The 16,364-nt window shown below is 38.7% G+C and overlaps 1 protein-coding gene across 4 annotated transcripts in view; it reads left to right on the forward strand.

Annotated features, from left to right (window-relative positions):
• Positions 1 to 16,364, forward strand: part of Mical (Molecule interacting with CasL) — a 79,472-nt gene that overhangs the window by 57,585 nt on the left and 5,523 nt on the right. For 2 of the 4 annotated variants that reach the window (XM_028178932.2, XM_028178949.2), the window contains exons 14-24: positions 246 to 315; positions 491 to 1,704; positions 2,807 to 3,070; positions 3,757 to 3,885; positions 4,235 to 4,303; positions 5,481 to 5,635; positions 6,669 to 6,917; positions 7,391 to 7,554; positions 9,282 to 9,388; positions 12,838 to 14,898; positions 15,497 to 15,526. In XM_028178932.2, the coding sequence (XP_028034733.2) occupies positions 246 to 315; positions 491 to 1,704; positions 2,807 to 3,070; positions 3,757 to 3,885; positions 4,235 to 4,303; positions 5,481 to 5,635; positions 6,669 to 6,917; positions 7,391 to 7,554; positions 9,282 to 9,388; positions 12,838 to 14,898; positions 15,497 to 15,526 (4,512 nt within the window). The remainder of the gene's footprint in view (positions 1 to 245; positions 316 to 490; positions 1,705 to 2,806; positions 3,071 to 3,756; positions 3,886 to 4,234; positions 4,304 to 5,480; positions 5,636 to 6,668; positions 6,918 to 7,390; positions 7,555 to 9,281; positions 9,389 to 12,837; positions 14,899 to 15,496; positions 15,527 to 16,364) is intronic. The other 2 variants (XM_028178958.2, XM_028178941.2) reach the window with 2 other exon arrangements.

Genomic DNA, 16,364 nt, shown 5'->3' on the forward strand with positions numbered 1-16,364 from the left:
TACACCTGCATACAACAACAAATTTATTTAAACAACAAATTCACTTTCTTTAAAAAAAGCGAAAGCGAGCTGGTTTCACTTTCAGACCTTAACTAGTTAACTTATTACGAATTATGATCTTTTCTTTCTCTTTATATAAACGCGAGTGAATCGCAATAAACAGTTAGTATGTATAAAGAAAAACATAAGTCTCGAAAATATAATAGTAAAATTGTACATATAAAAAATTATAATATATTTTATAGATTAAACTGAGCCAGCAAAAGGAAAAACATATCAGGAACACAGCTGAACACTCTCTTTCTATGTATGCAAGTAAGTATTTCATTTATTTGTAAGTACGTCGGTAATGCGTTGTCATGACACGTGTCTGTCAAGTGTCGAATTAACTCACTTGCTCTACATTTGCACAGGGCTCATCTAATTTAAATGAATTGAATCCCAAATCGGCCTGATAGTGGCTATATTACAGTATCGATTTGGCTTGCAGATGCAGGGGACGCGGACAAATCACATTCAAGTTGCAGGAAGAAGAGGCGGTCCCTTCGCTCCTCACAAGTAAGTAACGATCCAGCTGAGTATATAAGGAAAAAGATCGGCAAGCTAGATCTAGACGATATCACGCAGCTCGCGAGGCTCATTGAGGGGCACGACGCGGCCACTGACAGCGACTTACGCATCGACAAACAGAGAGACTTGCAGGAACAGATCCTCGCCCTCCTCGATCCTGAAGAGTCACCGGACCCTAAAGTTTTGAGAGAATCGCTCGCGCACCTACTACAAGGTGCCTCTAGAACTCAAGTGCATCGCGATCAATCCGAGATCGCGCAATTTTTCCAAGAGAACTTTGAAAAACCGGTGAAACCACCACGTAGACTTAAAGGTCTCGCCGCTAATTCAGTGAAGATTCCGGATCTAACAGAATTCGAAGACTCTGCCGATACTGACGTAACTGTCGTCAAAGTGGATATGAAGACACCTCGGGCTGCATCCGTCGACAGAGAGAAGCTGACCCGATCGTCGGAGAGTCCTTTTCGTGCGCCAAGAAACAGGCGCTTATCAGACGTATTAGAAAAGAGTAAGGACTCTGAGAGCGCCGTCGTCTTCAAGCGATCTAACTCTATTGATTCCGGCGAAGTGGCGAATACGAGGCGTATCGCAGAGATGTTTGAAGGCCAACGAAGAAGAGACACGCCAAGTCCAGACAAGAGATCAACACGCTCCGCTTCCACCAACCCTGAAATGGCGTTACGTTTGCAACGAATGGCTGACATAATTGAAGGGAAGAAACGGGACACCCCAAGCCCTGATAGGGTGAAACACGAATCGATCGGCAATCCTGAGATGGAGCTCCGTCGTCAGCGCGTCGTCGATTTGATCAAAGGACCGAAGCCCTTAGCTCTTGAACCCACTCAACGAAAGAACAATGCCGAAATGTCCTTCAGGATGCAGAGAATGTCCGATATTATGCAGAAGAAGAACGCCGAAGCGAAACGTCCGAAGACAATGAGCAGGCGCAAAGCGGCTCGAGAGATCATGAAACAACGATTCGAGAAGAGCGTGCAAATGTTGGCGGCCGAGCCTCGATTGGACTTCGCGCCTTCGGCCGACCTCGAAAACGACTACGGTCTGCAGCAGTACCGGGCCAGTGCTCCAGATTTCGAGGAGCGCGTCAAGAAACTAGAACGGAAGCTGCAGCACTATGTGAGCAAGATTGCAGATGTGTGTTGCATGAGATGTCCCCGACGGCTGTGCGGGAGGTATACACACCTCCTGGTCGGTGAATGAGATCACTTTCTTTGTTTATCAGTAGTCAAAAATATATCTTAGTAGAACTTAAATAGTAAGCTAATTGGGTTCAAATAAATAAATGTTTCAATAGATTTTATTTATCGTTAGAAATATACTTTTAAAAATATAATATTTTTTTATAATCATAGTGTCGTTCTAAACATATTTTGCTAAATAAAGAAGTGCGAGGTTAACCTCAATACTTGCACTTTTAGCTTAATTGATCTCATACACCGTTCATTGAAATATCGACAGTGTGCCTGAAGATATAACGCAGAATTCTCTGCGCATACTAACACTTGAAATAGCGATATAATGGATTTCGTGTGTTGCATGAATTAATAAAACAATCGTTCTCAATTAACTACACTTATGTTTTTTTTCACTGTTGTTTTTATACTAACTGTACCGTACATATAGAGAATGAATGACTGAATCGTTGAGTAGTATTCAATGCAAATAGATATTTATTTAACGGTTTTTATTGTCTTACTAAAAATAAAATATATAAGTAAATGTTGTAAACTTTTTCTTTGCATAAATTATGTAACATCTCATAATAAGGAATCGATGTTAGACTAAAGTCAGTTAGTGAAATTTAGTGCAAATTTTTTTCTATATACAGGCTTTAATATAGTGGTTCTTGTCTGGAGTGGACAAAAACGACATATTGCTTAAAAAAAAATCAATATGTTGTTTTAATTGTTTCATACCTATTATCACAAGATTTATTTATAATTTCACAGTAATTACTTAAGAGAAACTTTCAGAGCAATCTAGAGATTAATTCGAGGTTTTTTCTTACCACTATTTTGAAGTTTGTATATTTTTAATACAGTTGATTAGAGTAGTAGGCAAATTAAATAGGTATTAGGATAATTATTACACAATATTTAATAAAGAATTCTATTATGTTCTCAATATATATTATAATCGTTTGACTTATATAAAAACTTAAAAACATCCAAAACAATTATAATGCGTTTGTAATCTCACCCTTGCCTTGCACTAATAGGAGGAGGGCCGTATCGTCGGTGGTGGAGCCCGTACGTCCGGCGGCGGAGACCGAGTCGCCCGTCTCGCGGCCGAACTGTCCGGCGGCCCCACCTGTAGTTTGACGCCGCGACCTTCTAAACCGAAGGACCTGATGCGTTCAGTTGGCAAGATTGAAAGGGACGATTGGAACATGAAAGAGATTGAGAGGAAAATATTAGAGAACAGACTCGGCAGGCCGGAGCCAAAGACGGCTGAGAAAGTACCAAAGTGGGACAGGGAACAGGTAAAGTGCAAGACTAATTATACTAGGTACATAAATTATTATTTCAATGCAAGACCGATTATACTAGGTATACAAACTATTATTTCAAAGTAAGACCGATTATATTAGATACATAAACTATTATTTCAAAGCAAGGTTGATTTTATTAGGTACATAAACTATTATTTCACAACAAGATCTATTATACTAGGTACATTAACTGTTATTTCAAATCAAGATCGATTAAACTTGGTACACGAATCGTTGGTTTCAATGCAACGCCGAATATACTAGATACATGAACTGTTGCTTTCAATACCAGACTGCCTGACTGAATTCCATAGTGCCATTCCCAATAATATTTTTTTACAGAATCTGGTCTTGGATTCGGATTCACAATACACGTAGTTTAAAAATGATAGGAATATCTAAATGACCTATTGAAAATAATATGGAATTCGTCAAAAAGTAATAGTAGAGACCTCAAATCAGTTAAATTTGTTTAAACAAATAAATAATATATGTATATGTTTGTTTCAATGAAACGTTGCAGGATTTTTAGACTTGAGTGTTAAAATGATCAAATCCCCAATTCGAAACTTCAAACTGAGAAATTGTTTCAAGGTTTTACTTTTACGAGTATTATTTAGTATTTTCATGCTCTTAAATTATAATTAGTAAAATTAAACACACTTTTCTTCTAACAGTTTCTTGGACGGCAAAGACGACTAAAAGAAGGTGACGGAAGCGAGAAATGGGTAGAAATTGATGACACTCTAAACAAATTGAATCAAAAATTAAATGACTCCGGAAGGCCTGACCATGGAACTAAAAAGGTTGGTTTTGCAACTTTTTTTATCTACAACCTTTTTCTTTCTGTTCAAGGTTTGCGGAAAAACTTTAATATTTCGAACCGTTGGGAACTTAAGAAAATGCATAATAAATACTTGTTTTTTTAATTATTATTTGTGTATGAAAACCACTTAAAAATAACTTAATTATATGCTCGGACTCATAGACATGAATCATACTACTTGCGGTAGAAATGTACAGGATGGTACTACTTACCCGTTTAGGTTCCAATATTATACCACAAATTTCTTGCGTCCAACAGAGCACTTGATCACTATTTCAAATTAAATCTTTTACACAACATTTTACATTTAATATTATTTTACACAACAGGTAGCAAATTTGGCAACTAAATTCGTAAAGAAAGACGAAACTGAACAAGACAAGGGGCGCCCTAAAGAGGTAAGTGATGACTGTCCGGTACAGAATAGAGTGGTCTAATGATTTTTTGTTATGTCAGTATCTCAAGGAAGCGTCTGAACGCTACTGCGAAATGGCAGCGCGACACCATAAACCTTATACCTTATACATATCCGACCGCAATGGGGCAACGCAAAGTCGACGTCGCTCTAAACACGTCATTACGAATCCTCCCGATTCATCAATGGTGGTTTTAGCTACCACAAGCATCGGTCATCGTCCTTGTCGAACTTGTCGATGACTAAATACCCATAGACACAGTCCACTGAATTTCTCGACGGATTTTTTCAGTGGATCGCGTTTCCGATCCGGTGGTAGATTCTATGAAATAGCCTCATAGCCTACCAGTGTAATGGTAGGAAAAACATTTTTTTTTGTACCTAATAGTGCATGTAAATTACTTGTCACTCGTGTATTTGATGTTCACCGAAATATAAAGAAACATGAAGTTTCTATTAATGATTTGGGGACTAAAGTCAGAAATTTGTTTTTCTTGTAATTGTCCGTCAATGATATTCTATATTGTTACAAATTGTCTAGACAGCAAGCACTCTTCTGCATAACGCTATTGGTTCAGAATTAGATGCACGTCTCCATAACGAGATGCCATAAGACGTCATTGAAACAGTAGAAGTTAATGTATGTTTTAAAGAAACCGCAGAAGAAGTCGAAACGGCAGTAAAGTACTGCTTCAATGTAGATACATAGTTAGTCTTTAATTGTTTGATAGTATTATTATTACTATAGTATATTTATTTAATATCTTATAACACATTTTTTAAAAGGGATTATAAATACTATTTTTAATAAACACGATATAAAAGTAGATTGACATTGACCGCTGATGGCAATTATTATTATTATTTTCAAAAAGTGTAGCTATTACTTATGTAGTTTTTTTATTCTTGGCACATATCGACGTATACCTATCCTACCTACCTAGTCGTATCTATCTGCAATACCTATATTAATTTGTAGAACAATTATCTATAGATACTTTATTCTAAAAGAAGATTATAAGTATTTTTTAAAATCAATAGCTAATGCAATTTTTTTTTAGATAAAATTAAACAACAATTTATATTAAAATCTTGCTCTTAATCTTCATATACGCGTCGGGTCATACATAGTCTCACATAAACCTTTCCAACTTCGAAAGGTCAAGCGTGGTTGGCGAGGACCGGCGTCGACGGGTATGCAATGCGCCGCCTGTGGAACGCGAGTTTTCGCCGCCGAGGGCGTGACGGCGGATGGACTGCATCTTCACAGGGCGTGCTTCCGATGTGCCGTCTGCAAGACAGTACTGCGACCCGGGTAAATTTCCAAAGTCATCATGATGAAAGACGACACGAATTTTTGAACTGAAACTTCTTTAGAATCCTTGGGTGTGATTTCAAACTCGATGAAACGAAATGAAACGAAACGAAAATAAGTGTGCCGCGATTGGCTTGCCGAAGCGGCTCCGAACGGCGCCGACAAATCACGAAGCGCTCCACGCGGTCTCGCGTCCCCGACGTGTTCAGTGTGTTTTTGACGTCCGTGCACGCTGTCGTGGCTCTCGGAGCGCCCTGAGATACTTTTATTTCTATTTAGTTTGTTATCAACAGATGCATGTCGCTGCACGTAAATTCAACAATTTCTGAATCGCGGTGACGAGATGTTACACAGTTGATGGATGTTCTCGTATTTCTCTTGCTAAGTCATACTTACCTGGCGTAGGGTTACCGTGATTATGCAGGCAGTTCCCCCAGGGTGAGGCTATTCCATTGCACTGCGGAGTGGTTGAGCCTTGCGATTATTTGTATTTTTCATAAGTTTCACTCACTTCTTCCGAGTGTGACTTTCGCACACACACATTTTTTTTATTGGCCACAGGACCAGACTGGACGTAAAAAGTCGTAGTGTGCGCGCAGCTTGCAAAAGACAAGCTTTACCTGACGAATCTTAGATAGATATAAAATATAATGCACGGTAATAAGTAAAGGGTTTTTACATATCGGACAACTGAACTGAGTATGAGAAAATACAATTTTTAATAGTTATATCAGTGAGATGTTTGCTTTCACTGATGAAAATTAAAGCTGTAGTTGAAATATTATCATTTTTATTTCTTTAGTCTAGCCGAACTATATATATAATAAGATGTTGAATTTTCCAACGTTTCTCCTGAGAAATTACATAATTTGCGTAGGTGACGTTATCGCACCGTATTTTTGTGCGATATATACCTAAAACATATAATCGAACTTTTTTATTCTCAACCTTTCTTGTCAGCTTAAAATATCATGAACGGACAAAACTGTAAATATCAAATTATATTTAACAATTTATAATGTTGTTATTTCAGAAACTATAAAATGGAACGTTACGGCAACCGTCTCGTCTGTCTCCGGCATTCGGGAGTCAGCGTGACCGATGCTGTGGCTGCCGCTTCTGCTTTAGATGCTCCCCAGCCGACCAGGAGTCAGGCTCCCACGCCCACGCCGGAAAGGATAAGCATCGAATTATCCGACAGCGGAGCGAGGGAAATCGACGAAGACGAATGGACTGACAGGAACTTCCTAGCCAGCGAAACGTCGGGAGCTGGTGGTCTTAGGTCAGTGTGATGACTATCTCTAGAAAGGAAGGGTGTTGTGACGTCACAGAATTGAAAAAATCAAATAACTACAATCAACCAAACGTTGAAATGTCGAGCAATTATCTGTTTGACCCAAAAGTAAAATAACTTGTGTGGAGACTGTTACTCAGCAGTATCATACGTATGTATACATCAGTACGTGTGATAATAAAGGAATAATAGATGTTTAAATAGGTCAAAGACTGATAAAAACCATTTATTTATTTTTTATTTATTGCTTAAGTGTGTGTGGACGAGCTTACAGCCCACCTGGTGTTCAGTGGTTACTGGAGCCCATAGACATCTACAACGTAAATGCGCCACTCACCCAGAGATATAACTTCTAAGGTCTCAGTATAGTTACATATTGTTGAAACTAAGATTTTCTGCTGATTCAATGAATTTCTGATCGCGTTCTGGAGTGTAATTAGATGTCTACATTACTACTACAGCGATGAAGAGGAATCGAGTTCAGAAGATTACACGGATGCAGATGAGGGCGACAACGAAGCTGATCACTCACCGGAACCTCAAGGGATCGCTGAAGTGCGCTCTCCGCGAACAGATCTCTATTTTTCTGGTGATTCATTCGGTTACGATGACTATTCAGATGACGGTTAGTATACTCGTGCATTCAATGTTTACTTATAGAGAATAAGTATCGATTCGATAGTAGTAATCGATTTAGTTAACCCTTTGAGCGCGAACCGTCGATAGATCGACCCGATTAGTGCGTATACAGTGCGGAGCGTCGGAATACTGACTATTGCGCAATCTGATTATAGGTATTAGGTATCGACCTGTACGGACGTGTCTCAGTGCGCGCACCTATAACGTTTTTAAGTTAATAACATCTATAAATAACCATTTAAAATTATTTTGCTGTGAATTTGTTATTGTTGTTTGTATTTTTAAGTTTTTCTAAGGTACTTTTATTTCAATAATCCTTTAAAAATTTAAGCAATACACTTATAGTACTAAATTACTATATAGTATAGTAATCGGCAAACTTCTTGAGCAAATGACCTTGACTGCGCAGAACCGAATTTTAGATCACTTTGGTGGTGAGGGTGAGGCGCGACGGCAGGGGAAATCGTATCGAGCGCGTTATTGGTAGATCAGTCGAACCTTGCGTCCCGCACCGCGCCCTCGTTCCGCTTGCTCCCAAAGTACGCTTGCGTACAGTGGAAAGTCTATCGTTATTAATCGTTAAGTTATTTGTTATAATTGCTTGTGGACTTTGTTGCCATTGCTATTTGTTGAGTGTTTGTTGATTTTTTTATAAAAAATACACTATGCCGCGACAAACTGGTGTAGTATTCAAAAGAAAGGGTAGAAAAATTGTGTACGACGTATATTGCTTCATTATAAAACAGGGGAAGAATGATATGGGAAAAAGTAAAACAGACTTCGGAAGCAACAAAAACATCCGTGAGTACTGTTAGGTGCATTATTAACGAAGCTAAAGGCTCTGGCTTGCTCGCCGTGTTTCGGACTCCGGATAAGAAAAGATCAGGGAAGAAGAAAGTTACCGGAATGGATAGTTTCGTTCAATCTGTAATAAAAAGATGTAATCATAATAACTACATAACAAGCAGCGAAACTCCGTACCGTAGAAAGGCTTCGAAAAATTTAAAGAAGATATAAATTTTAATGGCTCGGAATGAAGCTTACGACGAATTATGAAAGAGCTAGGCTTCAGATGGAAGAAAAGAACAGAAAATAATCGGAAGCTGGTAATTGAAAAAAGTAACATTCGATTACTACGAATCGAATATCTTCAAAAAATAATTAATTATAGACAAAAAAGAAGACCGAATCGACCGAGTTGTAAACTACGCCGATGAGCCCTATGTCGACTCATCACGATGATAGCGACTCGGGTGATGAAAACAGTGATGATGATGATGGTCAAGATAATGATAACGAAAAAAAATATACAAATACCAGCTTCGCTTCAACTGAACCAAGACCTGGCAACAGCTCTAGTTTTGACTTAATAGAAGGAATATCTATTTTACCCCAAGATTAAATTATTACAATTATTAACCTATATGTTTTGTTGATGTTCTAATAAATATGTAAATAAATACATATGTTGATTTTAATAATTTAATAGCATTATGACGCAGAGTAAGTAATGTTTTTGCACGTGAGTGTACCATGCGCAAACTTACCCCCACTACGTCAACAAATGCTCAAGAAGTTTGCCGGTTATTATACTATAGTTAATATAGATCAGTTTTACACGAAAATCTTCTGATAGTATTAACTATGAAGTATACAATTTTGTATGACAGAAAATGGTAAATAGTATTATGCAATATATTTTTGCTTTTATAGGAGCGGAATCATCAGGGAATGAGTCGTGCTCGCGAATGAGGGCTGCCCGGGAGGCTCGGCGTCGCGAAGTGCCGGCCGACAATCGGCTCCCGACTGACAGCAGCGAGGTACCGCGCTGCGTCGTCGCCTAGCCTCTAGGGCGACCACACACCGGGAGGTGCGCCGCGTCGCGTGCTTAGTCGCCGCCCCTACACATACCCCGCTATCATTTTCACTATCACATCCTACATACGTATTTCTTTAATGCCATTAATAATGCCCTCGGCCTACATTCGTATTCGGCTCGAAGAACCATCTAACCACCAAAGAACCATCAATATTCATTAAACTTTATAATTTTCCGTATTCGTTACATTCGCTTACCCATACAATTGAAACGATGTAACATTGGCTGCAAGATTGGTAGACATGAAATTTGGTGTCGGATTATTTCAGTACATACAATAAAAACAACCACTGTTTAAACAAAAGCATTGTTGCTTCTACTTTTAATATGTAATATAGACGAAAATAATCGCACGCAGATATCAAAAAAATTTGTGCAATACACTATAAAATGAGAATTTCCCTTGAAAATAATGCAAGCAATCAGAATTCTTTTCACAACGAAGAATTCCATTACATAGAAAAGATTTTCCGAAGATTTTTTTGCATACATTAACAGCCTCCTGGCCGCGATAGGGAGTCGCTATTGCTGCCCTATACTGAGGCACTGGAATGAAGTCCATGTTGGCTCAAGACCAGCCATGGTCAATGTAAAATAAATAAAATGTACTTTTTTTATAATATATTTAATAATAATAATAAAAAATTATTATTATTATTAAGTCTAAATTTTTGCTTTTATTACGTTTCCCTAAAAAAGCCGACAGTATTTATGAAAATTATCCATTTCTAATTAAATTTCAATCCTCCAGCATGTGCTTATTCATTCACGCTATCCATAACAAGGAGCGGCGGCTGAAAGCGTGGTAAGAGTGTAGTTTGCTCACACTAACTTCCGTCTTCATAAGTTTACTGTTTTATTAATTAAACGTATTATCGTACGAACTATACTGAGACCTCAGAACTTATATCTCAAGGTGGGTGGCGCATTTACGTTGTAGATGTCTATGGGCTCCAGTAACCACTTAACACCAGGTGGGCTGTGAGCTCGTCCACCCATCTAAGCAATAAAAAACAAAAATAAAAGTACGTCATATTACTACAACATTTACTCATAATTCAATCAGTTTTTTTTTTATGAACAAAATTTTAGTTTTTGATCGTACACGCATAACACTCGTGTTATGTACTTTATAATTAATTTTTCAAGAGCTGTTTTAACTGAATTTATTGTTAAATAAAACAGTAAACTTTCTAGTCTTTGATGGCGCTTTTGAATGTATTTATGTATTCAATATATAATATATTAATTATCACTCAATATAATATGTTCACAATTTTCTAAACCATTCGATTATTTTATTATTTATTTGAATCAGTTGTAAATTGTAAGTGTTATAATACTGAGAATGAGGTGCTCTAGTATATTATATCCAAATGGTGACATCATCAGTGCTGACGTCACTATAATCTTTGATAAATGTACTTTCAACTTCTCTTCGGTGTGATTAACGTGTCCCTAAAGCTCTAAACATAGTGTTTAATTGTTTTCTGTTTTAACTTTCGCGTCAACTGTTATATTTGATTGGTCTTGACTGTTATTATGATCCTATCATATAACTCTATCGTGCACGAATTCACGATCAATACCCCCCTTCCAATTTGGCGTCTTTATATGATTTGCAAATGTTTATTGCTCATAAAATCACGTGTGACTGCTTTATAGCAGATTAATTGTAACTGCTCTGGTTCCCAGCACTACCCTAACAATTACCAATTGCCAATGTTATCTACGCCATTATTGTCACATCATCATCATCAGGCCATAAATTAAATATTTCAAGTTATTTTCAATGTTAAATGTTTGTGATGTGGCAGTACTTTTTTAAATAAATAAATAAATTACGGAAGTGTATTCCAGAAGGATAATAATTTTATTTATCCAGCGTCATAACATTTGAGCCTAGGCGAATATAGTAGATGTTACTCACGAATAGTAATAACGGGAATCCTAATAGCTCCGTCCTTAAGTAGACAACGTCTTGAATGGCCAACGCAGATGACCCTAAATAGATAGTAACCATTATCATTGAAATGTGACTCATATCTATTCGTATGTGTTCGTATTTCGACACACATAATACTAGAAGTGATCCTTGCTTGGGGTCATACACGCTTCCTTAAATATTGTAAGAAGTGTAAAAAGCGGACAAAAGAGTTTCATGTCAGCACTGTTTGTTGTGTTATTAAACTTGCACCGTTAAAACTGATTTTATCTGACAAAATATATAATAAATATGTATTAGATACACCAGTATATTATTATGTAAATACACAACATATTATATATTCGTATGTATGTTATGTGTAAATAACTCAATGTCGTTTTGTGTGTTTTATATCGGAATGTACTTTTTTCTTTTCTTCAATACATACATAGTCCATGAAACAAGTATGCTAAATATTATGTTAAGGTAAAACAAATATTGATATTGAGACCCATAAGGTCAGAAAGAAAAAAATCAATTTTATACACAATCTGGTATCGTTTTCAAAATAAATTAAAACTATGAAGGCATTACAGGAGAGTTAAGACACCGCCCTAGACACGTCCTTACGGATCCATCAGATCCAATAACCTTTGCATTGGACGCCTTTAGCTCTAACACTAGGAGCAGGCTTAGGGACCCCGATAACCATACTCGTCGAACTCGACAAAAAGGTCGCCGTGCAACCTAACCCATGCATCAGCCCGCTGAGTCTCTCGCCTGATCTTCTCAGCGGGTCGCGATTCCGATCCGGTAGTAGATTCATTCTCGAAGCAGCTGCTCTTGAGTGGTTAAGTCTCTTTCGGAGGCGCTCGGGCAGCTGTAGCAAATCCCACCCCTTCTGGCTGAGCCTTTGCTCACCCACCTGTCCCGGTGAAACTGGTAAAGCCGTCGGACCACCAGTAATCATTCAATCCTAAAAAAAAAAGTTAAGACTCCTCCAAGAAAAATACAAAAATATGTTTTTGATGAAACAGATCTGTCTTTATGCCTCTGAAAACGAGAAACAATTGATATCGCATAATTTAAATAAAAACGAGACATCTATCCAGTAAATGTCGCTTGTTTCATTGACAGAGTCCCATATAATTTGTATATATTATAATATAATATGATAATACATCACGTAGTGTGCCATCTAGTGTACAAGGCGGTAAGTTAGTGTGAAAACACCGGACATTCTGCAGCGCACCTTTCTTTAGACTTAACTTTTAACATAGTTTTTATCATTAAATTAGGTATTATTCGCAGTCTTGATATTGTGAAAAGCAAAAATTGACAAGCGTTTTTATAACCGACGTATTGCCGGTTTTTCTTGATTTGAAAATCTTTTCAAAATGTGTATTCTCTAAAATCATGATGATTTACAAAGAATTGATTTTTAACTTGTAGTTTTTGATCAGGTGGAGTCAGAAGAGGAGAGTGAAGAGGAGTCAAGTGACGAGGAAGTTTCGTCCGCGACGGAAGTGTCGACCGATAGCGAATTCGCTCGCGAAGAAACGGCACCGGTGCCTTCGCTTCCTGCCATCCTAGTCACGGAGGCTACACCTCCAGCGCCTCCGCCTCCTCAGGACTACCCTCTTAGCAGGACTCGCTCAGCTGGCGGACTCGCAACTAAACGAGCCCTCGAACTCAAGCGAAAGTACCTCTTAGGGGAACCGTCCCCGCCTGCCGTTAGAAAATCGGACTCCACTTCCCAAATAGACAATAAATTCGAAGCTTTCCGTTCAACTATAACAGAATTTCAGAAGTTGCTGCATCCCGCTCCAGTTTCTTCAATCGCACAGCCACAGAAACCGATCGTCAGCTTTCAAACCGCTGATGGTGATATAAAACCGCAGCCAATGCCCGATATCATTAAGAACTTATGCAACGACGCGCCCGTCGATCTATTAACTAAAATAGACTCACCGCTCTGCAAAGATTGGAGCTCTGATACCCTACACGAAGGCAACAAGGGACGTCTCGACTTAGAATCGGACTCGCTCTCTGAGGATTCATCACACACGGCCACGGCACCGAACCAGGCCGTACCAAGAGTCGAAGTGCACGACGAAGGTGGGGAATTGATACAGTTAGATAGCTTGATGCTTGTCAACAGTTGTACCGAAGACAACGATGAGAAAGTATCAGCCGCAGCCACTGTGACTGGTCCGACAGTCGTGGCTGCAGAGTCAGAATCTTCAGAGTCGTGTAGAGATGCGACTACCCTAGCTTTGACCGAAACCGAACTGTCGGACTGGGCAGCCGAGAGTGGAGTATTAGATGACTGTGGTTTTGATGAGAAGGACGACAGGAAAAGAAGCAAGAATCCCAGGACATTGAGCGGGCCAAAGCTGGTACACGAAGCCAAGAACATATCAGCTGTAGCGTCGCACGTATGCGGCAAGACGAGCCCCACCGAACCGGTAGTTTATTCGAACGCGTTAGAACATTTCGAGTTCGCCGACGAGGGAGAACAAGATCCGTCCCTCGAGAGCCCCCTCACGCCCAAGAACTACGGCTACATGGAGCTGGTCGACGACGACTACGCGTATTCGCCGAGCAACGATCGTTCGATGAATTTCATCGAAAAAACCTTTTCGGAGACCGTTTTGAAGCCCGCTAGCCAAGAAGTTAGCGTCCGTCAAGAGGAGCCGATCACCGAAACGAGCGCTGAAATAGAGGCCGTATCAGAACCTCAAGGCGAGTTAAAGTCGCCGCCGCACTGCTTAAAGTATACAGACACCGATCCAAGCGACAGGTCGACGAGCGAGAAACAAACCAGTGATAGCATAACAAACGTAAGCTCAACTCCCGAATTGAAAATAGGGAGACTGAGTCTATCGGAGGTATCTTCCCCGATAGATAAAGTAGACAAGACTGAGTCTTTAGAGGAGGCCTCGCCGCCGCTGATCTCCGAGTCAACTATGTCCAGTATAGTTCCGAATTCCATACCTTTCTCTGGGTCTTGTTCGATAAGGCTCTATTCTCCGGCGATCTGCAGGTCCGCAAGCGAAACCTTCCACAGATCGAATTCCCGCAACTTGGAGTCCCCACGAAGCGGTGACGTATCAATGTCGATCAATTTGAGCTCGGCAAGTTCCATATCACCGATGAGTCCCGTGCTGGCGCAGGACACGACTGATAAAGTACAAGAGATAAAGCGAGAAAGAGAGGAACAGACCGAGCTAGTAAGACGACTGGTCCTGGAGAGACTCGGCAGCGGTCCTCGTGCCAATAGGAAATGCAACCGCAGAATACGTGCATCGCCTACATGCAGCATGTCTCCACCCGTACCTCCTCCGCCGGTATTGCCGGAGCCTCCACCGCCGCCACCACCCCCGAGACCTTCTCCTCCCCTTATGCCCATACAAGTCACCCCTTCATTCTCCGACCCAGAACTCGCGAGGGAAAGGCGAAGCAAGGGCATAATGAAGAGCATATCGAGTTATCTAAATCGTAGACTCGGACCGCGACATAAGGTGAGCTCATAATATCCTCGTCTAATCATATAAACATATTCACTAAAAGCAAGCAGAGGGTACCTGACATCAATTGTGTGATAATTGTCACTGCAATGCACACCGTTCATTGCATAGATGCACAAGAACATTTCCATTACATTAAAAATGTATCGAATATTAAGATTGATTGTTAAAAACTAATATACACTAAGATTCCATTTAACAAATGAAAAAATCACACTGAAAATGTGAATATTGTACAAATTATAACCCAAACGGTATTGGAGTTTAACAAAAAGAAGGGTGTCCACGATTTGGCTTTAATTTTAGTTAAACACGGAGTCGGAATAGTTTTTGGCACTGTTTTAATTTTGTCTATAAAACATTTGGAGGAGAGTAACATTGAAATTGTTAAGAAAAACACATAAATCACAGTTATATTTACATTTGAAATTGAACTTTAAAATTTTTGTTACTGGTAACAGTTTAATTATACACTTGCATAATATGTAAAAGAGTTACCCGTTTCCAAATTTTCAAAATTTCTTTTTTTTTTTATTTATTAAATTTTTCGTAGAATAGGACACCGGTAGACTAACAAAAGTTGAATTTTCAGTGGGTTTCCGAGCCGGAGCTGACGTGGCACGTAAGCATAGCATTTGAATCTGTCGTGAGTGGCATGCCAAAGGGACTGAACACGCGATACTTTTAAAAATCATAACCCAATGCCAAATCGAAAAGGCGATTTAAAATCGATTTTCGGAAAATCGATAATTTAATCGATATAAAAGTATCGTGTGTCGAGTCGAGTATATCACAGTATGCACGCTCTCATGTTATACGTTTCGCATAGCTTGCGTCACATCGTTTTCAGTATTTACGTTAGATCTTATCATCTACGATTCTGTAAGCTTATGTGTTGTATCAAGCTGGTAGTTCGTTGTTTCGGAATACGCTTTCTTTGTCGTCAGCGATTCTTGTTGTCTTGTTGTTGTTGTTGTTTTTGTTGTTGTTGAATGTTTGATTGTTAAATGTCGATTTAATCATACATTTTGATATTTTTTTAGTATGCTTATAGTGGAGTCGTCTCAATCGTAATAAATGTATCAACATATTTTAAAATATTATTATAAGTTTTTTTTGTTTCTTTTTTTTATATATTTTTTTATTAACAAAAAGTCAAATCAAAATAATTTAACATTTATTATTAGTTAAATATTATTATTATAGCAAAACTAATATTTCCTGTCCAGATTCATGCATAAAAATGGAAACTTACATCTCATTTGTCTTGTGTTTTGTTGAATACTCGTATTGTACAAGTAATAATTAAAATGTAATTATCTTTACTTCTGTACATCAGTTAAATTGAGTGACAGCTTAGAGTTCTTTTACAAAGCTTATTGGAAAAAAAAAAAAAACCAAAACGAAGACATTTTGCTGGTAGTTTTGATAGCTTTTACGTAGCACGCAATGTAACGCAA

The sequence above is a fragment of the Bombyx mandarina genome, chromosome 01, assembly GCF_030267445.1.
Source record: "Bombyx mandarina strain Sakado chromosome 01, ASM3026744v2".
In the NCBI taxonomy this organism is placed as follows: Eukaryota; Metazoa; Arthropoda; class Insecta; order Lepidoptera; family Bombycidae; genus Bombyx; species Bombyx mandarina.